General features: G+C 37.3%; 1 protein-coding gene across 3 annotated transcripts in view; it reads left to right on the top strand.

Annotated features, from left to right (window-relative positions):
* NSUN3 (NOP2/Sun RNA methyltransferase 3) overlaps positions 1 to 20,574 on the top strand; it is a 68,836-nt gene extending 48,262 nt beyond the window's left edge. For all 3 annotated transcript variants that reach the window (XM_004035940.5, XM_019024496.4, XM_063703944.1), the window contains one exon: positions 14,947 to 20,574. In XM_004035940.5, coding sequence (XP_004035988.3) covers positions 14,947 to 15,226 — 280 coding nt within the window. In that variant the 3' untranslated portion in view covers positions 15,227 to 20,574. The remainder of the gene's footprint in view (positions 1 to 14,946) is intronic.
* Positions 20,575 to 27,479: the final 6,905 nt, after the last annotated feature.

The raw sequence follows: 27,479 nt of genomic DNA on the forward strand, positions 1-27,479 counted from the left end.
GACGGGAAGTTGCTCTGGGTGAGTCTGTGAGTGAGTGGTGAGTGAATGTGAAGGCCTAGGATATTCCTGTACACTACTGTAGCATTTATAAACTCTGTACACTTAGGCTACACTAAATTTATAAAATAATATTTTTCTTTCTTCTATAATAAATTAACCTTAGCTTACTGTAACTTTTTTACTTTATAAAGTTTTAAAGTTTTTAATAACTTTTTGACATTTCTAATACTTAGCTTAAAACAAACATTGTACAGCTGTACAAAAATATTTTCTTTATATCCTTATTCTATAAGTTTTTTTCTATTTTTAAATTTAATTTTTTGTTGTTGTTGTTGTTAAACTTTTTTGTTAAAAACTAAGATGCAAACACATACTTTAGCCTAGGCCTGCACAGGGTCAAGATCGTCAATATCACTGTCTTCCACCTCCACGTCTTATCCCACTGGAAGGTCTTCAGGGGAAGTGGCATGTGTGGAACTGTCATCTATGATAACAATACCTTCTTCTGGTAACCTCCTGTAGGATCTGTCTGAAGCTGTTTTACAGTTACCTTTTTTTTTTTTTTAAGAAGGAGGACCTGCTTAAATAATGATAGAAAGTATAGTAAATACTAGATGATAGGAATTTTTCAGCTGCATTATAATCTCATGGGACCACTGTCTGCCTGTCTTTCTATCGAGAGAGGGAGAGAGATTTAAGGAACTGGCTTATACAGCTATGAAGGCTAAGTCCCAAATTTGCTGGATGTGCTAGAGCCTGGAGACCCAGGGAAGAGTCAACATCGCAGGTCAAGTGCAAAGGCCATCTGCTGGAGAATTCCATCTTGTTCCAGGGAGGTCAGTCTTTTGTTCTATTCAGTTCTTCAACTGACTGAAGCCCACCCACATTATGGAGGGCCATCTGCTTTACTCAGTCTAACAATTCAAATGTTACTGTCATCTAAAAACACCCTCACAGACACACCCAGAATAATACTTGACCAAATATCTGAATATCATGGTTCAGCCAAGTTGAACATAAATTATCTAGCCATCATACTGGCTTTCTAACCTGTAGTGTTTGTGACCTTGCCCTCTGTTACCTGTTTATTAAGGCAGTTCTTCACTTAGATTCTGCTACAACAACTCCACGTGGTACCAAATTCAGTATTAGTTAAGACAGTTTTTCTTCTAATATAACAGAGAGAGAAAGAGACTCAAAATAATAGGGACTTAAATAAGAATCTGAGTAGGCTTCCCAGTGTTGTCTAGGTAATCAGTAGATGGCCAGACTCCAGAATCATCAGGGATCCAGGCCTAATCTTCAACCTCACAATCCAGGGTGGCTATCCCAGTTCTTGCTGTTTAATCTGCATTGCAACTAGTAGGAAGGAGTCAAAGCATAATTCAACATTACTTCCACTCACATCTCATGGGTCAGACGTAGTCATATGGTTATGGTTATTACAAGGCAGTTTAGGAAATTAGCCTTGGCTGTGCCCAATTAAAAATCCCATTACTACGGAAGGAAATGAGAACAGATACTGAAGAGTAACTAGAGGTGTCTGCTACAAGTTGGAAATTCCTTGATCAGGTAATACTGGAAGATGTGAAGAGAATAACCAAACTCTTTTTTTTTTTTTTGAGACGGAGTCTTGCTCTGTGGCCCGGGCTGGAGTGCAGTGGCACAATCTCGGCTCACTGCAAGTTCTGCCTCCCGGGTTCATGCCATTCTCCTGCCTCAGCCTCGCAAGTAGCTGGGACTACAGGGACCCGCCACCATGCCCGGCTAATTTTTTGTATTTTTAGTAGAGACAGCGTTTCACTGTGTTAGCCAGGATGGTCTCAATCTCCTGACCTCATGATCCGCCCACCTCAGCCTCCCAAAGTGCTGGGATTACAGGTGTGAGCCACCGCACCCGGCCCAAGAATAACCAAACTCTTAAGCAAGAAAGCCAGTTTGAAAGATTTTACAATAATCAAGAAGTAGTTGACAAAGCCCTTACATAATAAATGGCAGGGGATAACTGCCATTAAAAGTATGAGCTATAGAACTATATTGCCTGAATTTTAATCCTGGTTTGGACATTTCCCGAGAAATTTTGTACAAATAACTGTCTTGCCTTAGTTTTCTCATCTGCAAAGTAAGAATAATAATTCATGCCTCAGAACTTAATTGAAAGATTGAATGAGGTAACATATAACACACTTAACATCAGGTAAAAAAGGAAATGAAGGATAAAGTTCTAGGGCAGACTGATATTTAAGCGATATGAAAAAGAGGAAAGGCAGATGGGGAGGCGGAGGCTAAAGGGGGACTTCAGAGAAATAGAAGATGAACAAAGAAAAAATAGCTTCCAGGAAGCCAGATCAGAAGAAAGTTTCATGAAGTTGAGGATTAATGGCAGAATCAGGTAAATGAAGGCTGAAAATAGGCTTTTTAATACAGGCTGTTTGTCTACTTATTTTCTTGCTGAGTCAAGCTTCTGAGGAAAACAGTATTTTTATCTACCTTTTAGAGTTATACAAACAAAGTATTGTTAAATGAATTACCAAGTTATTTGGAATAGCTACCAAGGTATTCAAAATTATTTGGAATTTTAATGAAGGACTAACTACTTTTGAGTTTCTACATTGAGTCTAATATGTTAAAATTGTACACAACTATCATTTAAATGCCAATCTGTGATGAAAAGTTTCAAATTATGTCTCAGTGTGAAGTATGTGCTTTCATTCACCTCATCATAATGCTGTACAGCAGCACTTTAATAGGTGGAGGTTGTATGCTCTATAAAAGGACTGGTAGGTAAGATTCTCAGGTCATTGCTTAAGACCTATTAATTCTACTTTCTTTATGTTAAAAGTGCCTGGAGGTATATAGTTATTTTTTACCTTCAATGGGTGTTTGAGACAATTGGGATGTTAGAATGAATGCATGTGCTGTCCTGTGTCTCATTGCCTCAAATTCCAAACTTATTTTAGCAGTCATAGTATTTGCTTCAGGGCACATAGCTTGAGGTGAAAGCTTGAGGTCCTCTTTCCAGTACTAGATTTGAGTGGCAGTCTCCGTGCTGCTTTAATTAGCTGTGTCACTTCAGGCAAATCAGAGTCTTTGTGACCTTCGATTTGATAAATCTTGTCAGACTATTTACCTTGTACATCTCACCTCATAAGGTTTTATTAAGACTCTGTCTGTGAAGTGCTCTTTAACTAGAGCACCAAGTAAACATAAGGTAGTATTAATTAAGCTGATCACATGTCCTACACTCAGTTAACATAGGAGTGAGCATCTTGTTTGATTTCTGGACCAAATCCACATTCTGTTCTCTTTTATTCAGGAAGATTCTTTCTATTTTGTTTACTTATTTTTTTAAATAATTTCTTGTATTTTAGATTCGGGGGTACATGTGCAGGTTTGTTACACGGATGTGTTGCGTGATGCTGAGGTTTGGGATACGATTGATCCCATCATCCGGGTAGTAAGCATAGCACCAAATAGTTTTTCCACCCTTACCCCCCTTCTGCCCTCTCCCTTCTAGTAGTTCCCAGTGTCTATTACTGCCATCTTTATGTCCGTGAGTACACAATGTTTAGCTCCCATTTATAATTGAGAACATGTGATATTTGGTTTTCTGTCCCTACATTAATTCACTTAGGATAATGGTTTCCAGCTGCATCCATGTTGCTGCAAAGGACATGGTTTCTTTCTTTCTTTTTTTTTTTTCTTGCTGCTGTATTCTAGTTTAAAGAAAGTGTAAGAATTTCCTCATGGAGGAATATGTACATGTGTCCAGTGTTCTCTGGAAGCATCTTACCTTTTCGGTTTTGGACTTAAACTGTCATTTGGGCAGTGAGATAAAAAGACTGTAGTTTTCATACGTTTTTCACATTATTAATTATATAACTGTTTTTCTTTTCTACATAAGTTGCAGATAGCTTTATAAGGTAGTCTCATATAGGCTTTCTGAAATATTAATTGATTATTAAATGGTTACAATGGACCAACTGCAGGATCAATGTTCCTATGCTTATTTTAAATTTTTTAAATTTCTACAGTCTTACTTGGTTTTAAAAAATGTATAATGCTAGAGTTTCTGAGAAGGAAAGACTTGCTAATATTGTGGCATCCTTTACTTATATTTGCTTCCAACGGAAGGGTACTATTGCCTTGATACTCTAATGGCGAAGGCAGGGACATGAATAAAGATGAGGAATAAATATATTAATCATAGTATATTGGGGCTGTAATCTTAATTTTTCAAGAGCACAGACATGTATGATTCTTTTACTTCTGTACCAGAAATTGTAGGCGAGACAGCGATTGTGACTTCAAACTTGTTTTAGCGATGACATAAAAAGAATTTGTTTATCTCCTGGTGATAAGTCATGAGGAATTAATGAAAGAGGGAAAATCACTCTCGTTTCGGTCAAAAGATGGCACTGTTGCTGTGCTGATTGTTCTTTTCTGCTCAGCCCTTTTTAAATGCAGAAAACAGTTGAATACAGTGATCTAATTAACACTGACCCTCCCATCAGAATGCCAAATTTTCTAATCAAGCACCAAAAGAATAGATCCGAGAAAGAGAATTTATATTTTTAAAAAAGTGTTAGGATGTTTTAATAGCTATTTATAAAAATAACATTCTGTGTTTGAAACGCAGATATTTGCCAAGGGAAAAATAGGACATCCTGCATCGTGGTTTAAATTTTGGTTATGTTTTGAAACACCTTCCTTTGGAACTTTGATAACTGTCAGTGTTTTAAGACATTTTAGGTTTTGTTTTGTTTTATTTTAGTTTTTCAAGATCATTGAACTTATGCTATAATTAAGATAATACATGTTTTTCTTTAAGGTATTTAAGTCAAGTAATAATTTTTCTTTTATTTTCCTTTCTTACTGTCCTTTAGTTGGAAGCCTGTGTAGATTAGTCTGGGAATGTTAAGGTGGTCTGTCTTGTGCTAGAGAAGCAACACATTCTCACCTTGTTTTAAGCCAGTTTCTTAAAAGGCTTTTGAGGCATGATTCTATTTCCCTCTAAGCAGACCTTTCAAGGATGGAGAACTTCATCCTTGAAGGCAAAGCATTAAACTTTGGGAAAGACAAAATGAATGCCTTTAAAAAATACGTTTATTATTGATTTTACAGAATTTCTTTAAAATACAGACACGCAGATGAAAACATTTTTTGAGGGAGTGAGAGAAGGAATCCTTGGTGTATTGAAACCACAAAACAATCCAGTTTTCCTTAGAAAACTCTGGTGGAATCCTGCATATAGACTGCTTATCAGTAGATTTGCCTATCTGATGCTTTTAAAAGTTAACATTTAAATGATTTACTTGCAACAAGTAATTAAATTAAGCTTTTATTGGATAACTAACTATGTGGTTAACTAGTTTTATCATACTAACTAGTTTTATCATACATGCAGATATTTACAGAAGATATTGTATATAGTTTTACAGTATAATTCATTTGGATCTAAAATACAAGCAGAAAGTCATTTAATGGCAGATGTGTTTCAGAATTCAGAATTTGTTTGGATTTGTTAAAGAGTTAATATAGTACATACTTAATACATGGTCTAACCTCCTTTCTGCAGGAGGGTCTGGAACAATACTCCATAATCAAACATATAAACATTTTTTCAGCAAGACATATGAATAGTTATACCACATGAGATAAGTCTTGGCCATAAATAGCCTTACATGAGTTTAAGTCAGATTTTTAAGCCAAGTGAATCTGCCACAACTTTTTTTTTTTTTTTTTTTTTTTTTTGGAGACAGAATCTCGCTCTATCATCTATGCTGGAGTGCAGTGGCATGATCTCGGCTCACTGCAACCTCCACCTCCTGGGTTCAAGTGATTCTCCTGTCTTAGCCTCCCGAGTGGCTGGGGTTATAGGCGCACGCCACCACACTCGGCTAATTTCTCATATTTTTGGCAGAGACGAGTTTTCACCATGTTGGCCAGGCTGGTCTTGAACTCCTGACCGTAAGTGATCTGTCCCCTTTGGCCTCCCAAAGTGCTGGGATTACAGACGTGAGTCACCACGCCCGGTCTCACAACTTAATTTTTAAAAACCTGTAGGTTACAGAGCTTTTTGGATTTCACAACAGAGTATAAGAGATAGACCTGAAGTACCACTTGGTTGTATTCTGTGAACTGTCAAAAATCTATTGAGGATTTTGTGTTTGCAAATGAGGGAAATTTAACATTATATTCTATTTAATGGTTTCTTTTTAAAAACTGTGTATTGTTTTGTTTTTAGCAGCTTCATTAACTAGGTGGTTCAAACACAAAATGCATTTCAGCCTGTTCCATGATACACTGAAAGACAAGCAAAGATTTGGGGAAAGTTGTATACCTGATATCTGCCATATAGTAACAGGTTATCTGGTATACATTCCATGGCAAGAAGGGCATCTTTCTTTCTCTTTTAGGAGTACTTGGGGTAAAATCATTTTCTACTATATATTTTTTCTTTTTTTCTTACCTTCATTATGCAGTAGGCCATTGTATTACATGCTATAAAATTAATCAAGATCAACTTTGTTTCCTACAGCAGTGTTGTGAGAGAGAATCTTACCTCATATTTCAAGTAGGGTTTAAACCTGATCAGCACTTTTATAGGAGGCTTCTGAAGGGAATATGTGTGTTTCGGAGAAATGATAGAGTGATTATATTATGTCGCAATTCTGCTTCCTTTAGAAGTACTTCCTCCAATGAAGAGAAGTTGGTTAATGGGTACAAAAATACAGTTAGATAGAAGGTATAAATTCTAGGATTTGATGGTACAGGAAGGAAATTGTAGTTAACAATAATTTATTGTATATTTCAAAGTAGCTAGAAGAGAAGAATTGTAATGCTCCCAAGATAAAGAAAAGATAATTGTTTGTGGTGATGGATTTCCTAATTACCCGATTTGATCATTCTGCATTGTAAACATGTATCAAAATAACACATATACCTTCAGATTATCTACAATTATGATATATCAATTTTTTAAAAAGTACTTCCCTAGCTTTGCATTATAATTGGGCATTTTATATTAAAGAATATGTAAAACCCAAGATAATGTTTACTAGTTTCCATTTTAGAGTATTAGGTTAGCATTGTACTTAATCTGATCAAATAATACTTTTGCTTCTACTTTTGTTAGTCATGACATTTTTCTGACTTCTACTTTTAAGTATGATTAGAAAGTTTACTGTTATCATTAGAATTCAATGATGAATAATACCAGTCTTAATACAGCTTGGTTCGTAATAATTTCATGCGTTATAGTTAGTGGTTAGCACAAATACGACATTACTCAGGATATTGTTAAACCATGATACAGGATCATTCAGGAGCCAAGGGGCCATAGCTCATTTGGAGAGGTTAATAGAGGATACTATACTATTATGCAAAAATGGATGTTGCTTGGCTGGCTGTTTAGTTTTCCTTCCTCTTATTTTAAAAAAAAAATAATAAATAACTAAATGGCACAGACATTTACACAAGCATAGAGAACCCAACCTGTCTTTTTTTTTCTTCTTCGTTCTCTAATCCTGACTTGTCTTTTTATGTGGTCAGTACCACAGCTTTGCCAAAGTTTATTAGTATTATTCAAGTCTTTCTAATCTCTAAATGTTTTGCCACCTCCAGAATTTAAAATTTCTTAGTGGGCTTGTTAAGACCTATTAAGCAATATCTTTCTTTTGTTTTGAGTGAATCATTTTGCTCCCCCAAACAACCCTTCTCACATCCTGCCATCTAACTGTTGTAAAAATACATATACAGTCCTCTGTTTGTGATTTGGATGAAACCTGTGATAGTAATTTCTTGTTTCTTGTACACTACTTCAAAATGTGTATAAATTGTTATGGAAGCAGATGCTTTATCCCAGACATTATTTTAATGGACAGGGTCCTGTATATTTAGGTACTTAGATTTTAGTAGTGTGCTAATTTTTGCTTAGTATATTGTAAAATACATCTTTTAATTTTGATTGGAAAACAAAGACTAGAAATACTGGTTTTTAAATCATTGAACTTGTCTGATTATAGAGTTGTTGTATGTTCTTGCCTTAACAGAAACAATAGTGCGTAATGATAAATTGTAATTATAGAGATAGTTTTATACTTTCTGCAAAAGCAGTGGGAGGCCACAACATGGTCTGGTTCAGTTCATAAGAAAAATGGCATTTATGGCTCTGGGGGAGGGGGACAGGGAGATGGTTTCAGGATTAAACTGTTCCACCTCAGATCATCAGGCATTAGTTAGATTCCGGAGCTCAGATGGTAATGCCCGCTCACCCACCACTCAACTCCTGCTGTGCAGCTGGGTTCCTAATAGGTCACAGACTGGTACTGGTCTGTAGGCCCAGGGATTGAGGTCCCCTGATCTATAGCATAAGATAATTCTCAGAGTAGAAAACTCTTAGCTATAAACCCTAGGAGTGAGTTTTTACAAATTGCCTGCCTTCCTTTATCTTTGAATACAAATTTCTGATAGTTTTAAAATACATAACTACTGAAAGCAAAAGGATTAAAATGATATTTAAACAACATGCAGCAGTAGCAAAACAGTAAGACCATTTGACAAGAATCCCTAACATTTGCCTTATGGTTTTGAGATTAACCCAATTTGTTTTAAAAAGGCTTTGTGTTACCACATACAATTTTCTCATTTAGAAATTAATGTGGGCAGTTAAGTTATATCTGCCTAATTTTAGAAAGATAAATTATGAATGTCGAAATGAAAGCTAAGCAGAAGAATCAGCCAACATTGGCAACATTATAGAAATTAATTTAAATTTGCATTAAGCCAGGAACATATTGTTTGTAAATTATGAGGCTTCTATGTACTTTTGTACAGCTTTAATGAAAAAGAATCATACTTACTTGATTAAGCATTGGCTTTGCTAATTGTGGAACTAAGACCAAAATAGTCATTTTAATGGGAGGTTAGAAATATCTGAATTCAAATATTGCCTATATCCACAAGAATCTAACATTTTTATTGTGTATTTCTCTATTTTTAATTGTTTAAAAATACATAACATAAAATTTGCTATCTTAACCATTTTTAAGTGTACAGTTCAATAGTGTTAAGTACATTCACATTGTTGTACTACCAATCTCCAGAACTCTTTTCATCTTTCAAAACTGAAAGTCGATATCCATTAAGCACTAACTCTTCATTCCCTTCACTTCTTAGCCCCTGGCAACCACCATTCTACTTTCTGTCTCTATGAATTTGACTATTCTAGATGCCTCATATAAGTGGAATCATGTGATATTTCTTTTTTGTGACTGGCTTATTTCACTTAGCATAATGTTCTCAGGGTTAACCCATGTCATAGCATCTGTCAGAGTTTTCTTCCTTCTTGATGCTGAATAATATTTCATCATATCTATGTATCTGTCTACACATTTTGCTTGGCAGTTAATCCACTGATGGACACTTGGGTTGCTTCTATCTTTTGGCCATTGTGAATAATGCTACTATGAACATGGGTACAAATATCTCTTTAAGACCCTGCTTTCAATTGTTTGGGGAATATACCCAGAAGTGGAATTGCTGGAGCACATAATAACTTGATTTTTAAGTTTCTGAGGAGCCGTCATATTGTTTTCCATAGTGGCTATACCATTTTAATAATCTAACATTTTTAAAGAAAGTCTTATACCTATTGCTATAGTTAGTAGAAAATGATCCAAAATGAATGTAGTTACAACTTTACTTAGCAAATTGGCCTTTACCTTAGTGTGTTGCTGTAAAAACAAAAAAAGAGAAAACAAAAAACGCCATCATTAGATGTGTATTAGTTGTTTCCTATTGCTGCTGTTAACAATTTGCCACAAATTTAGTGGCTTAAAATAGCACAGATTTGTTACCTTTGCGCTTCTGGAGGTCAGAAGTCCAAAATGAGCCCTGTGGGACTAATATCAAGATGCTGGCAGAGATGTGTTCCTCCTGGAGGTGCTAAGGGAAAATCTGTTTGCTTACCTTTTCCAGCCTTCAGAAGCAGCTCAAATACCTGAGCTCTTTGCCCTAGGCCAGCAATCCTGTCAGTTCAACCCAGGCTTCCATCATCACATCTTCACCAACTGTCTGCCTCCTTCTTTCAATGATAAAGGACCTTTGTGATTACATCAGGCCCACTCGGATAATCCAGGATAATCTCCCCATTGCAGGATCCTTAATTTAGTCACATCTGCACATAGCCTCTTCCCATGTAAAATGGCTTGCTTACAGGTTCTGGGGATTAGGATGTGGACATCTTTGAGGGGTTTTCATTCTTCCTACCGCAGAATATTTATTATCCCTTTAGCAGTTCACATCTCCAGCATGTAGATAGGAGCCTTTTTTGTTTCCATGGGGAATATTTAGAGGGCAGTGAATAGTGAGGAGAGGAAACATAGAAAAAGTTTTTTTAGAGACTAACAACAAACACTGAAGTGTGAGAAGACCCTCAGTGGAAGGAACCCCCAAAATATCTCTTTAATCAATAAATGAATACATGAGATGTATAGAAATCCTGGATACCATAAAATTTTAGTTATCTGGAACCTCAGGGAATACCTTTTCTAGAGAGGTTATCCCTTAACAGTCAAAATTTTTAAAAATACATATAACTGGCCAGGCGTGGTGGCTCATGCCTGTAGTCCCAGCACTTTGGGAGGCCAAGGTGGGCGGATCACCTGAGGTCAGGAGTTTGAGACCAGCCTGGCCAACATGGTGAAACCCCGTCTCTACTAAAAGTACAAAAATTAGCCAGGCATGGTGGCAGGTGCCTGTAATCCCAGCTACTCAGGAGGCTGAGGCAGGAGAATTGCTTGAACTGGAGAGGTGGAGGTTGCAGTGAGCCAGCATCGCACCACTGCACTCCAGTCTTGGCAACAAGAGCGAGACTCATCCCCCCTCCAAAAAAAAAAAACAAAAACAAAAACCCATTTAAGTGACCTCCATGGCAAAAGCCCTGATATTTATTCTTTTGTCAAATCTCCCCTTTAATTTGTATTACAGAAATAAATCAGATGGGTAAAAAATTAAACTACAAATGAGCTCCTAGTGAAAAGGATTGCTCCCCTGCAACTCTTCCTCTCTTCCTCCAGTCTTAGTCCTCAGAGGCAATTACTTCTAATGATTTCGGTTCCTAATTCATTCTTCAGGTCACCCCCAAATCTCTAAATAATACATTTATTCATTTTCTAAAATTATCAAAAAATTAGACATTAACTACTGCCCTATCACAAGGATTTATGTCACTTACACCACCCTTCCCTCATCACACTACCCTGCACCCTGCAATCTCACACTGTACTCAGTTTCTCTCTGTCAGCTCTGAAACTTAGTACCATACACTTAGACCTACATTTCTTATTCTATTAGTGGGAGAAAGTTCTCTTAAATACACATCACACCTTTATTGTCTTTTTTTCTTCATTTATCTTTATTCTTTTAAAGAAATAATTAGAGGCAAATGTCTTTTGCCTTTTATTTTTATAAAATAAGAACACTTACACGCCCACCCTTCCATTTCTCCCTCCCTTCTACTTCCCAGTATCTTACAGCTGTACTTTCATGTTGTCAAGGTTGATCATATTCTTTCTGAGACCTTAAAATCTGTTCTGTAACAATAGTAAGATTGGTCTTTGGAGTAATTCTGAACATTGAAGACCCATAAGTGGTGTATATTGTTTAATTCTATAAATATTGTCCACTGAATAATGGAATAATATGTTAGAATTAAAATTCCTTCTCTCTTGGTTCGATCTCATGAGCAGAATACCACTGAAACATTTTTTCTAGAATCAGATAGATGAGACAAGTTGATCTCTCCCTTTCCCTCCCAATTATGTATACCAAATCTTCAAGTTTTTCTCAGTTTTCAGTCATTTCATCTCTTTTACTTCTCTCCCTTCTCCCTTCCTTCTGGAGAGCTCCCTCTTTTTCCAGACTGCAGTAGTTGCCTTCCAGGCCTCCCACGCAGCTCTCACTCTGAGGCTTCACTCCTTTCACTGCTCTTCTATGTTGCATGTACTCTTTTCTGAATTACATTTTTCCTCTTTCTTGCTTTATTTCCTCATTTTACTAGAATTAAAATTTCGGAGTCATGAGATATCTGCAAGTTTCTGTATTCTTGCTACATATTTATTTTATGAGTTGGCTGCAAATAGAATTCACTTTAAATTGCTTTTTCCTAGGATTTGGAATGTATCCAAATCCACTGATACCAGTCTGATTCCTGGGCTCTTAATAGGTGACCTGTTTTTCTCTTTGGAGGCATTAAACACCTCTTTGTTCTTGAAGTTCAAAAATTTAACAATGATGGATCTAAGTGTGGGTGTTTTTTATTCATTATAAGGGTGAAGTTTTGACAGTTTTCATCAAGACCCTCTCCACCCCCTCCTCTTAACTCTGTCACCTCATCTCAGATTACCACCCCTGGCTCACCTTGCTCCAGCCACACTGACCTCCGCTTTCCTTGAACATGTCACTGGCTATTCCTTTGGTATGGAATGCTCTTCTCTCAGATATCTGCTTGGCTCACTCCCTTACCTCCTCAGAACTTTGTTCAAATGTCACTTTCTGAAATGGCAACCTGTTCTAACTGTCCCATTTAAAATTATAATCCCTCTCATCCAAGCACTCCTAATCCTTTTATCCTGCTTTTATTTTCTTCATAGTTATCTACCACTAAATTGCATACTAAATAAAAAATATGTGCAAACCTGTACATATATGTATGTGTGTATATGTGTATATGTATATATGTTTATCTTTGTATATGTGTATGTTTAGGTATGTGTGTATATATTTATATTAGTTTGCTAGAGTTGCCATAACAACATACCAAGACTGTGTGGCTTAAACAATAGAAGTTTATTTTCTATTTTATTATTTTATTTCTTTTTTTTTTTTTTTTTTTTTTTTGAGATGGAGTCTCACTCTTTCACCCAGGCTGGAGTGAAGTGGTGCGATCTTGGCTCACTGTAACCTCTGCCTCCTGGGTTCAAGTGATTCTCCTACCTCATCGTCCCAAGTAGCTGGGATTAAAGGCATCCACCACCGCACCTGGCTGGTTTCCCCATGTGGTCCATGCTGGTCTCGAACTCCTGACCTCAGGTGATCCATCTGCCTCGGTCTCCCAAAGTGCTAGGATTACAGGCGTGAGCCACCGCACCTGCCTAGAAGTTTATTTAATCACAGTTTTGGACGCCAGAAGTTTGAGATGAAGGCATCAGCAAGATTTGTTTTGTCTGAGGTCCTTCTTCATGGCTGGTAGATAGCTGTCTTCTCCCTGTGTCTTCTTTATATGGTCCTCCCCTGTAATTCTGTGACCAAATGTCTTCTTCTTGAAGGATCCCAGTCATATTCCATTAGGGCCCACTTTAATGAACTACTTTTAACTTAATTACTTCTTTATAGACCCTGTCTGTAAATACAGTCACCTTCTAAGGCACTATGGGTTAGGACTTCAACAAAGGAATTTTGCAGGGACACAGTTTAATTCAAAACATATTTAATTTGTTACATTCTATGTCCCCCAGCTAGAATGTAAGCTTCATGAGGTGAAAGATTTTTTTGTTGTTGTTCTGTCTATTGAGATATACTTACCACCTAGAACAATGCTCAGCATATAATAGAGGCTCAATAAATAATAATGAGTGTCTTATCTTTCTAGTACTCCTATTAATTAGATTTTGAACCTATGTAATTGATCCACCTTGTCTCATTTTCAGTCAGTCTGTTACTGTTCTACTTTTTGTGGAGAGATTTCTTCAACCTTAGCTTCCAAATACTTCTACAGAATATTCTTTATTTTGGTAACCATATATTTAGTTTCTAAGAACTCTCTTCTTGATCCTTTTTCATGGCATTCTGTTATGGATATTGTATCTTTGCTGATCTGTCTGCATTTAATAGATCATATTTCTCTTTTGTTCCCTGAATTTTCTGTTTCTTCCTGTGACATTATTGTTTATTTTGTTCTTTCTCTTACATATTGCTTAAGCATTTCTGATCCTTAATTATCTAGCAATCCTTGGTTATACCTTTTTATTTAATAATGAAACAATAAAAGTACTAGTGGTGTATTTTAAGGACGAGACCTTTTATCTGGTGATACAACTTTCTGAAGAGCTGACTGTTACTCTGGAGGCTCTCTTCATGGTAGAATGCAGAGATCTTTGATTTGGGGTCTAAAACCCATAGTGGCTGCCTTAGAAGTCTTCACAAATAGTTTATTCAATTTTCTTAGATAAAAACCTTCCAACGTTTTACCTGGTTGCCCAAATTGCAATATTGGAAGTATGGAATCAATGACTTCTTATGTATGCTTTCATATGTATGCTTTGTTTTTATTTTTACTCCCATCGATTTAAAGACAAACTCATTATTCTGTTCTCTACCCCTATTTTCCTACTTTTTGAATAGCAATCAACCAGTCTAACTTATTCTCTCTATCTTTTCCATGTTGATTGGTCTGAGTATCATTTTCCAAGTCTTCAAGGATAAGTTAGAAAGAAATAGGTGTAAGATCAGAGATTGGGCACAGTGGCTCACGCCTGTAATCCCAACACTTTGGGAGGCTAAAGCAGGCGATCACTTGAGATCAGGAGTTCAAGACCAGCCTGACCAACTTGGTGAAACCCCGTCTCTACTAAAAATGCAAAAATTAGCTGGGCATGGTGGAGGCCGCCTGTAATCCCAGCTACTTGGGAGGCTGAGGCAGGAGAATTACTTGAACCTGGGAGGCAGTCATTGCAGTGAGCCGAGATGGCACCACTGCACTCCAGCCTGGGTGACAAAGTTAGACTCTGTCTCAAAAAAAAAAAAAGACTAGAAAACATCCAAAGTAATTGCAGTCTAAGTCAGAGTAAGGTTAGTTTTAAGTATGTAATCTTTGCTGTCAGACCCCCTGGTTTCTTTTTAATATACTTAACTAATCTTTTGCATTTTTCTGATTGCACACAGGTCTGCAATTAAGGCCTTACGTCCTGGAGGGATACTTGTATACTCTACATGCACGCTTTCCAAGGCAGAAAATCAAGATGTGATCAGTGAAATTTTAAACTCCCACAGTAACATCATGCCTATGGACATTAAAGGAATAGCAAGGACTTGCTCCCACGACTTCACATTTGCTCCCACTGGCCAGGAATGTGGGCTCTTAGTGATTCCAGATAAGGGCAAAGCCTGGGGCCCAATGTATGTAGCCAAATTGAAGAAATCATGGAGCACAGGAAAATGGTGACATGAATTTGTAAACTGTGTTTATGTGTTATTATATTTATATTTCTGAACTCAGTACATGTTAATATTTAAATAATTATGCAGTAACTTTCTCTGGGTCTGTTTGGAATCCTATTTAGTTAATACTTTAGCATCTTAGAATCTAGGCTTGAGAATTGTTCAGGTGTATTTTTTTCCTAGAAATATATCTGTAACGATGATTTAAGGTGGTGCAGATGGTGTTTGTTCTATATTATAAATCTGCTGTCTTTGCTTGGCATTTTATAGTTAAATTAATTAGAATATGTGGTTTTATGCATAACGTGTTTAGATCTGTATTCTATCTATGATAGTGCTTTGAACCTTCAAAAATTCACATTTTCCAGCGCTCTGACCATTTTCCCGCTTATCAAATGTACAAATCTGTTCAAGGTTTTTTTTTCCCCCCCACTTTTGTAACTGATTGTCTCGGAACTGATTGGTATTCTGAGACTGACTTTTTAAGCAGCACTATTTCTAGTTCTGGCAAAATAGTTTTTTTATTTGCAACATTGTTTTCTGTTAAAGACTATATTATGTTTACTGCAAAGGTCAGTGACTCTATTGACACCAGCTTTATTTTCCCCACTTTTTTTGCATTCACAAATACAAATTGAAAGGGTAAATTATATTGAAAGGCCTTTAGAACAGCAGATTCACATGCACATGTTTGACTTTCGACATTCAGCTTATAGAATTATGGAGTCTATCCAGCAGGCTATAAAGCAAGTACTTGAGACAAAACCGGAATGATTAATAACTGCAATCACTGAACTATATTTGGAGAGTTTTGTTACATAATTGCAGTCATAATGAGCACTACAGAATCTGATTATCTTACATTCACAATCTGGAGGGGCTTTTTATTTCACTTTGTTATAAAATGTTCTCTGAGAATATGATGCCACATATTAATGCACAAGAGGGAGATGCCTAATGAGAGTGGACTGTGTGATTACCAGAACCCAGTGCCATTTACTAAGTGGCTCTCCATGTTTACATAAATCCTGGGAATACTGTATACATTTCTTTTTATGTACTTAGGGTTTTAGCTTCAGTTAGCATCACACGTTTTCTCCAGAAATTACTTCACTTAGAGTACAAACATATTTTTCCAACTATTAAGAAAAATTATGCAGCACATCTCAAAAGATAGCATCTCTTTGGAAACTAGCCTTTAAAAAAAAAACAACTTTATCTGATTATAGAAATACAAAATTCTGCTAAAGCTGAATACTTTTGAATTGTTCATTATGTTCTGTGCCTTTAAACTAGAGACTATTTGCATATTAATATTTTTTGTTTTGCAAGCATATGTAACCTGGTTTATATCATCAGGAAGTCTTAGGAAGAATTTTTTTTTCTGTACCTTCAGTCTGTTAATCATTTGTTTTCCTTTATGTCCAATTGATATGTTTAAAGTAAAGCTAAAGTCCGGGCACGGTGGCTTATGCCTGTAATCCCAGCACTTTGTCAGGCCGAGGCAGGGGGGATCTCCTGAGGTCAGAAGTTCGAGACTAGTCTGCCCAACATGGTAAAACCCCGACTCTACTAAAAATGCAAAAAAATTAGACAGGCATGGTGGCTGGCACCAGCAATCCCAGCTACTTAGGAGGCTGAGGCAGGAGAATCACTTGAACCCAGGAGGCAGAGGTTGCAGTTAGCCAAGATCTCGCCATTGCACTCCACCCTGGGCGACAAGAGTGAAACTCCGTAGCAAAAAATAATAATAATAATAATTAAATAAAAATAAAGTAATGCTAGAACTGTTGGACCAAATCAAGTAAATACAGAAGAATAATGATGGTGGAGAAGATGTTTTCTTTTTTAAGTTATCATTATTAGTTTGTTTTTTTTTTTATCTTCAGACACTATAGGTTTTAAAAATAGGTTTCTTTTGTGTAGGTTAATCACAGAGTAAATCTGCACACTGTACTTTGTTAAATGTTGTTTTTTTCCCAGTATAATGCGATGAAGCTTAATCTGAATACTTGGTGTGCTATTGAATTTACTTTCCTATGATTACTGAAAAATGGATGCACGTGTGTTTGTGTGTGTGTATATGTATATATATAATTTTATTATTAAAAGCAATTGCCCCAAAAGCAAAAATTGACAAGCGGGACCTAATTAAACTGAAGAGCTTCTGCACAGCAAACTAAACTATCAACAGAGTAGCAGACAACTTACAGGATGGGAGAAATATTTGCAAATTATGCATCTGCCAAAGGTCTAATATCCAGAATCTATAAGGAACTTAAATCAGCAAGCAAAAAACAAATAACCCTATTGAAAACTGAGCAAAGGACATGAACAGACATTTCTCAGAAGAAGACATTCACATGGCCAACAAACATATGAAAAAGTGCTGTTCATCACTAATCATCAGAGAAATGCAAATCAAAACCACACTGAGATAATATTTTACACCAGTCAGAATGGCTATTATTAAAAAGTCAATAAAATAAAAAATAACAGACGCTGATGAGGCTGTGGAGAAAAGGAACTGCCTATAAACTGTTGGTGGAAATGTAAATTACTTCAGCCTCTATGGAAAGCAGTTTGGAGATTTCTCAAAGAACTTTATAACAGAATTGCCATTTGAGCTAGCAATCCCATTAGTGGGTATATACCCACAGGAAAATAAATTATCCTACAAAAAAAGACATAAAGGCTTGTGTGTTCATCACAGTAATATTTACAATAGTAAAGATATGGAATCAACCTAACCGCTCATCAGCAGTGGATTGAATAAAGGAAATGTACATATACCTCGTGTAATATTACACAGTGATAAAAAAGAATGAAATAATATCTTTTGCAACAACATGGATGCAGCTGGATGCTTTTATCCTAAGCAAATTCAGGAACAGAAAACTAAATATTAATACATATTCTCACTTACAAATGGGAGTTAAACATCGAGTACACATGGACATAAAGGAACAATAGACACTGGTGACTACTAGAGTGGGGAGGGAAGGAGGGGGATGTAGGCTGAAAAACTACCTATTGGGTACTGCACTCACTACCTGGGTGACGGGATCATCTGTACCCCAAACCTCAGCATCATCCAGTATACCCATGTAACACACCTGTTCATGTATCCCCTGAATCTAAAAAGCTGAAATTATTTTTTAATGAGAAGATAAACCATAATTATAATGAAATAGGTAATATTGAGCATTGAATATTCTATAAATTGTTTATATATGTTGTCTTTTTTTTTTTTTTTTGAGACAGAGTCTTGCTCTGTCGCCCAGGCTGGATGGAGTGCAGTGGCATGATCTCAGCTCACTGCAACCTCTGCCTCCCAGGTTCAATCAGTTTTCTGCCTCAGCCTCCCAAGTAACTGAGATCACAGGTACCCGCCACCACGCCTGGCTAATTTTTTTTGTATTTTTAGTAAAGATGGGGTTCCACCATCTTGGCCAGGTTGATCTTGAACTCCTGACCTTGTGATCCACCTGCCTCAGCCTCCCAAAGTGCTGGGATTAACAGGCGTGAGCCACCACACCCACTGTGTATGTTGTCTTTATTGATGCTTAAAACAAACTCAGGAATAAGTATTATAACCCCCTTTTGTGAATGAGAAAACCAAAGCTCAGTTCTGTTTATAGTTTGCCAAGGCTACACTGGTAAGTAAGGGGTTCAGCCAATGTATAGACAGACTGTATAGATATATGAAGTAGGGGTGGGGGTCAAGGAGCTATTACTGCTGTTTGGAAATACTTGCCTCTTGTAGATCCAGCTTTAACATTTTTCTGACATCCTAGTAATAGCAGACCATGCACAAAGTGGATATCAGAGTTAATACTGTGAAGAGACAAAATAATGAGAATACTTTTACCAAAGATAATGAAATCTTGCATAATGTCTGCATTTTTCCATTGATTGGAGTGCATCCTTAGAAAACTGAAAATAACAAAAACCCAGGACATTTTTGGAAATTGTATGCTCTCTAGCAACTTTGCGTGAATTTTTATACAAACACTGTTTTATGAGTTATATAAAATGTTCTAAAACTAGAAAAAACATGGTCTTGTAACATGTTATTTTCTTAGATCACTGGTTTCTCAGAACATGTCTTTCTGCATGGCCTCCTCACCCCCATCCCAGGGGAGAACGTGAATGTTCCGAGGGATTTCGGCCTCTGGGGCTTCCACACTCTGGGTGTCAGGGGTACAGCTCACAGGCTTTCAGTTTGGCCACAGCTGAATGATTGAGAATTACCAGATAAATCCTCCAAATCCATTTCTCCAGAAACCACTTCCTGGCCACACAGTGGGAGGCTTGTTTGACCTTTTTTAACCTTTCCTGGTCAGGTGCCAGGCCAGTCCTGCAAAGCCAGCAAAGTTTCATTTTCATTTAACCCTTTTTTTTTTCACTTTGAATCAAATGGAATTTAGTTCCTCCCACTGTCCCCAACCCAGCTAGAGTGCAGTGGTGTCATCATGGCTCACTGCAGCCTCGACTTCCTGGGTTCAAGTTATCTTTTCGCCTCAGCCTCCTAAGTAGCCTGGACTACAGGCCCACAATACCATGCCTGGCTAATTTTTAAATTATTATTATTATTATTATTATTTATTATTATTATTATTGTAGAGATGTGACCTCACCAGGCTGGTTTCAAACCCCTGGCCTCAAGTGATCCTCCCACTTCAGCCTCCCAAAGTATTGGGATTACAGGTGTGAGCCATTGTGCTCGGCCTCATATATTATTAGTTGTAAAAAAGGATGCATGTTTTCCCTCACCTTCTCTTCTCTTTGGCTAATTATAAATCATTTTACTTAATATTTCATAGTTAAAGGGTAGAGCCGCGATCAAAACTGTCTCCGAGGTCCAGGACCTTTTCCCAACACTATGCTGTCTCACAGAGTGTAGGTTGTTTGAACCCTCAAGATTATTAACTGACTTTACCCCTATTTTCCATTGTTCAGTTTCCTCCTTTTGTGTCATACCCTATTCCCAGGGGATGAAATGATTAATCAATACTTGGGAAAAAAACAACAACCTTTGAACTGTTTCAGGCCATATTGTAAAGAAGTGTGTCTTGTGATTTTGATACCCAGAAATCTCCAGTGGAGGGTATTCTCTGCCTTCCTTTTCTTTGCAGATGCCAAGCTGAAGAATGGAAATTTGGAGCAGACTTGCAGTGTCAATTGTAAAGCAAAGAGTAATTGATATTACTTTCTGTGACATTGAGTTACTTTCAAAATAGCTTTATAAAAATTTAGGTTGCTTACCAACACATTAACTTCTCCCTGCCGTCCACACGCTGAACAGCCACTACTTTCAGAAATAGACTGAATAAATGTAATGCATTTAAATGGTTTGTACTGAATTTTTTAAGCATCAGATATTATCTGTGGTTGGAAATCAAGGTGTCCTGCAGTTCTTTATCTTATTATGTATATTCCTATGACCTTATATTCAAGATTTCATATTACTTCCTTAGCAGTATTGTGAAAAATATTCTTTCATACAATGTGGGTAGGTAGAAAATAATAGCTACCTGCACACCTGGCTATGTGACCAAATAATCACAAATCTAATAGACCCTTTATGCCTGGGAGATAAGCATCAGATAATCTGCATAGATGAATGCAACTCATCTGGAATACAAAGAGAAAATTAGAACCAATAGCAATAATTTTATTAGATGCCAAAAAGTCCTGTGATGCAATTGAATGAGACTACTTGTATTATGTGTTAGGTAAATTTGGCTTTGGGGACAAATAAAACAGATAGCACAATTTATTTTCAATCCATTTATATGGTTTAAATCAATGGTTTACAATCTCCCTTTCCCTGCCTTATTGCTGCACTGGGGAGGGAAGTAAGGATGATGCCCATTTCTGATGTTACTCTTCAGGCTGACATTGAAGCTAGAAAATCACACAGATCCCATGGGTATCTGAAGAATATTCAGATGGAGGTTCACAAGTTAACTAATATATGCTGATAATCTACTACTTTTGCTGAAAGCTCTAATACCATCTGTCCTGAAAACATTAAGAGTAATGTCCGAATTTGGAGTGGCTTCAGGCAAAGTCAGTGGGAGAGAACCAGAAATACTATCTTGACAGAATAGTTTCTATTAATGTTATCATGTGATATTAAAAATAAAATAAAAATTTTAAAATAATAGATATGGGATTCTCATTAGGGAATGACTAAACAATAGAGTAAAGAAGACATTTTAAAATTGATCTGTAATTCAGTGCTAAGCTTTTTAAAAAATGGGTTATACTAAATCTAAGGAGGAAGAAAGTGTGGTAGAGCTTATGTCTTTAAAATTTAATTTGTTAACTCAAAGATTAACTCCATACCTTTCTGAAACTTTTCACAAATGAAAAGAGTAATTTCCTTAGTCGTGTGAGGACATATTGTCATGTTGAAACCCAGGGAAAGCATATGCTACCTTAGGAAGAGGATGTTTGCCCCACTGGAAGCTATTTAATGGTATATGTCATGACTCAATTAAGCTTGCTATGGCTTGTCAAAAGGAATTTTCCACTGCATATTGCTATGGAATAGCCTATTACACACAAATAACTATACAACCTAGCAGAACTAAAAATGTATAGTTCATTGAAAAATAAAACAGAAGCATAGCATCCAGCTCCTTCTTAGTTCTTAAAAGCCAGTGGAAATAGAATTGCAGATATTAACATGAATGGACAAAGTTCAGAGAGATTGGCAATGGCGAAAGGAAAGGAGAAGGACAGAGCTTATATCAGCTTACAATTATTAAGTTACAGAGAGAAAGATTCTTCACATATTTATCCAAACAAAGTGTTAACAACATTTTCAAAATGGTAAACCTTTCTTCATTAAGGTATTAACAGTAATTGCTAGAGTGAGGGGCAGGGGATAGAGAACTCGGGAGGACTTCTGTTGATTTGTGAATTAATGTTACTAGGGAAGGATTACTGTGGGCTCATAGCTTATGGCTGCCAACTCGAAGGGAGGTTATGATGGTGACAACTAGCTCTGATGCCACTGGAAATTGTTTTGTGTGATATTTTTAGCCATTAATAGCCAACATAACTAGTTATACCACATTTTCACATGATACTCATTCCTCTTAAATTGATTATAAAAATTTCAGGGTAAGTCCTATATTACAGCAAATGTGTTTATAAACAGCAGACTTACACAAATCAAACTACCTATGTTCTTCCTTCCTTAAAAGACTGCTTTATGGTAGTAAAGATAATCTCTGTAAATCTTCTATGTGGAGCTGTACCTCTGCCCATTGATGCATTATTTTCAGCTACCTAGTCAACTTGGCCATATAAAATTAATTCAATAGATTCTTCTTCCATCCAACAGTATTGAGTTGGCAGAAGCAATTTGATATAATTTTAGAGGTGATTTTTGAACCAGGAGAAGTTTAAGTGGTATCTGTGACAGAGCCTAGATTGAGTCAGGCAGGCATGTTTCAAGAGCAAGGGACACTGGTAAGGCATGAAGGGTTCAGGATGCATCACCAGGAAGCACATTACTACTCCAAACAAAGCATAGGTGTTCGTCTATCTGATCACACCTTCTATTAATACATCCACTGAGGACTAGGGTGTCTAGTTCATGTCTTCCCCATCAGAACTTTTGCCACCATCCTGGCTGAAGTCATCATGTCTGTGGAAAACCTATCTAATATCCTACCCTCCTGGCTCCTTGATTGCCTCTTCTCCAACAGCTTTTGTCTCCATGTTCTTCATTCAGTAACTCACACTCCTGAGCATTTCCTAGAACCTGGCATTGTCTAGAGTCACACTCTCCAATGGATCTTTCTGCATTGTTTTATCTGCTCTATTAGACACGGACAGTACCAGCCATATGTGTCTACTGATCACTTAAAATGTGGCTAGTGTGGCTGGGTGAAATGGCTCACACCTGTAATCCCAACACTTTGGGAGGCTGAGGTGGGCAGATCGTTTGAGCCCAGGAGTTCAGGATCAGCCTGGGCAACATGGCAAAACCCCATCTCTCAAAAAAAAAAATAATATGTGTGTGTGTGTGTATATATAGTGAAAATTAGCTAGGAGTGGTGGCACGTGCCTCTAGTCCCAGCTACTTGGGAGGCTGAGCTGGGAGGATTGCCTGAACCTGGGAGGCAGAGGTTGCAGTGAGCTGAGAATGTGCCACTGCAGTCCAGCGTGACTGAGGAACAATTTTTTTGTTTATTTGTTTGAGACAGGGTCTCGCTCTGTTGCCCTGTCTGGAGTGTGGTGGTGAGATCTCAGCTCACTGCGACTTCTGCCTCCCAGGTTCAAGAGGTTCTTCTGCCTCAGCCTCCCGAGAAGCTGAGATTACAGGTGCCTGCCACCATGCCCGGCTAATTTTTGTATTTTTAGTAGAGACCGAGTTTCACCATGTTGGCCAGGCTGGTCTGGAACTCCTGACCTCAAGTGATCCACGCACCTTGGCCTCCCCAAGTGCTGGGATTACAGGCATGAGCCACAGTGCCCAGCCCTGAAGAAGAATTTAAATTTTAATTAATGTAAATGTAAATAGTCACATGTAGCTCTTGGCTACCATATTGAACAACACAGATCTAGAATTTCTCCACCTACTAATATTTAATCTCAGTACCTCCTGTTCTTCCAGCTTTATTATTCTCTCATTTTTATTAAACTGCAATCCAGTTTTCTTGATACCTGTAGTTTTTAAACCTTAATTCTGTTAAAGACTATCCTTTTCCCTTCTGGTTTCCTTTCTTTATTCATCCTGGACCCTAAGGTTAATGCCTTACAACTTACAACACAGAGCTCTCATCTCCGTCATTGTCTTACATTCCCATCGCACTTGATACTGAAACTTGCAATTCTGTATCAGTCCATAGACCATGCCTCTACTGATAGATCCTACATCGCTGAGCATTGTTTGAAAAAGAAGAAAATCATACAGTGGACAGTGCAGATTGATGTCACTACAAATTTACACAACTGTGCAGATTTATTTTACCACAAATTCATGCTCACCTAAGTTTTTTTGTTTGTTTTGTTTGTTTTTTGTTTGTTTGTTTGTTTGTGGCAGTGTCTCGCTCTTTCGCCCAGGCTGGAGCGCAGCGGCGCCATCTCGGCTCACTGCAAGCTCCGCCTCCCGGGTTCACGTCATTCTCCTGCCTCAGCCTCCCGAGTAGCTGGGACTACAGGCGACTGCCACCATGCCTGGCTAATTTGTTGTATTTTTAGTAGAGACGGGGTTTCACCGTGTTAGCCAGGATGGTCTTGATCTCCTGACCTCGTGATGCGCCCGCCTCGGCCTCCCAAAGTGCTGGATTACAGGCGTGAGCCACCGCACCCATCCTCACCTAAGATTTTTACACTGCTCAAAAACTTTGACTATTCCTTGGCCTGCTTTCTTTTCCGTTTTCATTAGTGACTTTTCGAAACTTTGACTATTCTCTACGTCTCTCCCACATAAACCCTCTCCTATTTTCTTTAGATAATGCCCCTTCCTCCTTGTTGCTTGAGAAAATTGTGGCTATCAGAGTGAATGTCCTTGACTCTAACTTTCTTGACTCATACTCCTCTTCTCCTCAGTTTATTTAGAAACACCACCAGCCAGCCGGCATTCTAAGTTAGAAACTTGGGAGTAATGTTCCATTTTTCTCTTTCCTCTTCCTCACTCTCACCTCTAGATAATAACCAAGACCTGTCTTTTTTATTATTTTCTCTTAATACCATTGACATTGCCTTAGTTAAGATCACTGAGCTATTGAATTTTCTTCCAAACTCATCTTCTTACCTGCTGCCTCATACCTCACAATCTACACTGTCTATTGCTGCCAAAGTGCTCTTCATACAACAAAATTCTGTCATGTCATTATTGTGATTAAAATTTGTCAGTGACTCCCACTTTACACGATGAAGTCTGAGCCCTTAGCATATTATATACTAGGCCATCTTGCTTTGAAAGCTGGATCTCTCTCTCTCTTTTTTTTTCCTCTCTCTCTCTCTTTTACACACACACAAGTTACATTCTCTTTTACTTTTTTCATAGAAATTTGAGTAATCCTATTGAGGAAACCTAATTATCACAATGGTTAAAGTGTCTCAACTCCAGCCCGTTGGTTAGGATACCCTTTAAGTGATTTGCTAATTGTGCTACGGCACCTGGTGATATTTTTGCAGTGAACGAGATATTTGAAAATACAGTCTTTTTGTTTTCATACTTCTATCTGGTAACAATATATCTGTATTTTTGGCTGCAATACTTATTTTTTCCACAGTGAATTGAAGAAATAGTCAAACCACTTTCAAAACCTTGGGCATTGAACTGAGAGATGTAAATTAAATAGAGAATCCACTACATTACGGGCATGCTGAAGCATACATACAGTGTGGGAAAATTTCAAAATGAAATAGGCTCAGTAATAAGGTTGGAATGTCAATGGATAAATCCATAATTGTCTTCTGGAGGAAGCTTCAAACCTACAAGGAATATCCAAGGACAGAACAGCAAATGAAAATATCTTAAAATAGAAAAAGAAGTTGTACTTCACATCAAGGACAGTCAAAAAATAGATTATTGAGGTAGCACAGAAACTATAGAAAAATCTTAATCTTCATAATCTTATCAGTTAGCCCAGAGTGTTTTTTTAATGTGAAAAATTAGTGTGATCTGGAACTACTTCTGCCTTTAACTGAATTTGTGACATTAAATAGGCCTAAAACTTTCTAAACTTTGGCTGCCTGATTTTTTAAGTAAAAATAGGTTATCTCTAAGAAAAGTGAATATACTTTGAGCCACTACTATATTCCAGGCAGTTACGTGACTGGTGTTTTATTTGATCGTGTCTCTTCTCTTTCTTAAAGTCTTCTGACCTGTAACTGCAGCTGAAGCAAAGGATTAATACTGTACACAAAAGTCAAGGGAGAAACAAAAAAAATAGTGGAGAACCAAAACAGGTCTAAGAGGAGTGATAAATACAGGAGTAAATAAAGCATGAGGAGGCGATGGGAATTACAAAGGAGAAACAGGTGAAAGAGCCTCGTTAAAGAGTACAACCAGCTATGTTCACATTCTTGGCAATACGTTCATTTTGCTAAACTGGCATTTCTATTAAGCCAACATTCCAGAAAGCGCGGTTGTTTCTGTTTCTCTTTCACAGCAGACCAGTCTGTTTCCAAGCTTGATGTTTTTCACTCTTATGCATCTCAAACTTTGGTAATGTAAGTACCACGTATAATAAAAGAGCAAAAATATTCTCTAGGGCCCCAGTGCTTTATTAAAATATTTATTTTAAAATGAACAAACATAACAGTGTAAAAAATTCTGTATACATATAGTTTTATACAACTTTAAAATCCACGAAGCTCTAAAACGTTGTTAACAATTGGAAAATAAAATGAAAATAAATGGCATTAATTTAATACCTCAGATGATGCTGTTCTGTTAAAACCATATTGCCTCATGAAATCAAAGCATGATACTTACCATTAAGGTGTAGGATTTTAGTGTTCAGTGTGTCCTAGCTATTGTACATCACATGATTTTTCAATTCTTCCACCAATTTTCTCTGTTTGAATTACCAAAAAACTTTGATTTTTTGTAGTGCCTTATGATGCTGTTTTCTCTCCAACTTTCCTTAAATACAGAATTTATATGTTAAAAACAGCTGTGGTGTTTTCAAGTTATTTCACAAATATTAAAATAGTACTGCTTGGGGTTAACTTGATAATAACATAAACACCTTTTTTTTTTTTTTTTTTGAGACTGAGTCTTGCTCTGTCCCCCAAGCTGGAGTGCAGTGGCGCGATCTCGGCTCACTGCAAGCTCCGCCTCCCAGGTTCACGCCATTCTCCTGCCTCAGCCTCCCGAGTAGCTGGGACCATAGGTGCCCACCACCACCCCGGGCTAATTTTTTGTATTTTTAGTAGAGACGGGGTTTCATCGTGTTAACCAGGATGGACTCGATCTCCTGACCTCGTGATCCGCCCGTCTCGGCCTCCCAAAGTGCTGGGATTACAGGCATGAGCCACCGCGCCCGGGCCATAAACACCTTCTTAAGCACTAGAATCTCATAGTGACCATCCAGATGATACAGAGTATACTTACATTATATCTTTAAAAATTCAGAATAGCTTCAATATGAAATATAAAATTACCCACATTCTCCCTGGGAGCTCAGTTAGCAGAGAGTCATCTGAGAATCCCCAAGACCTTGAGCTTCAGTTTGAGAAACGGTGCTGTGGTCTTTATTGATCCTGCTAAGTTGGAA

Source organism: Gorilla gorilla, chromosome 2 (genome assembly GCF_029281585.2).
Source record: "Gorilla gorilla gorilla isolate KB3781 chromosome 2, NHGRI_mGorGor1-v2.1_pri, whole genome shotgun sequence".
NCBI classification, from domain to species: Eukaryota; Metazoa; Chordata; class Mammalia; order Primates; family Hominidae; genus Gorilla; species Gorilla gorilla.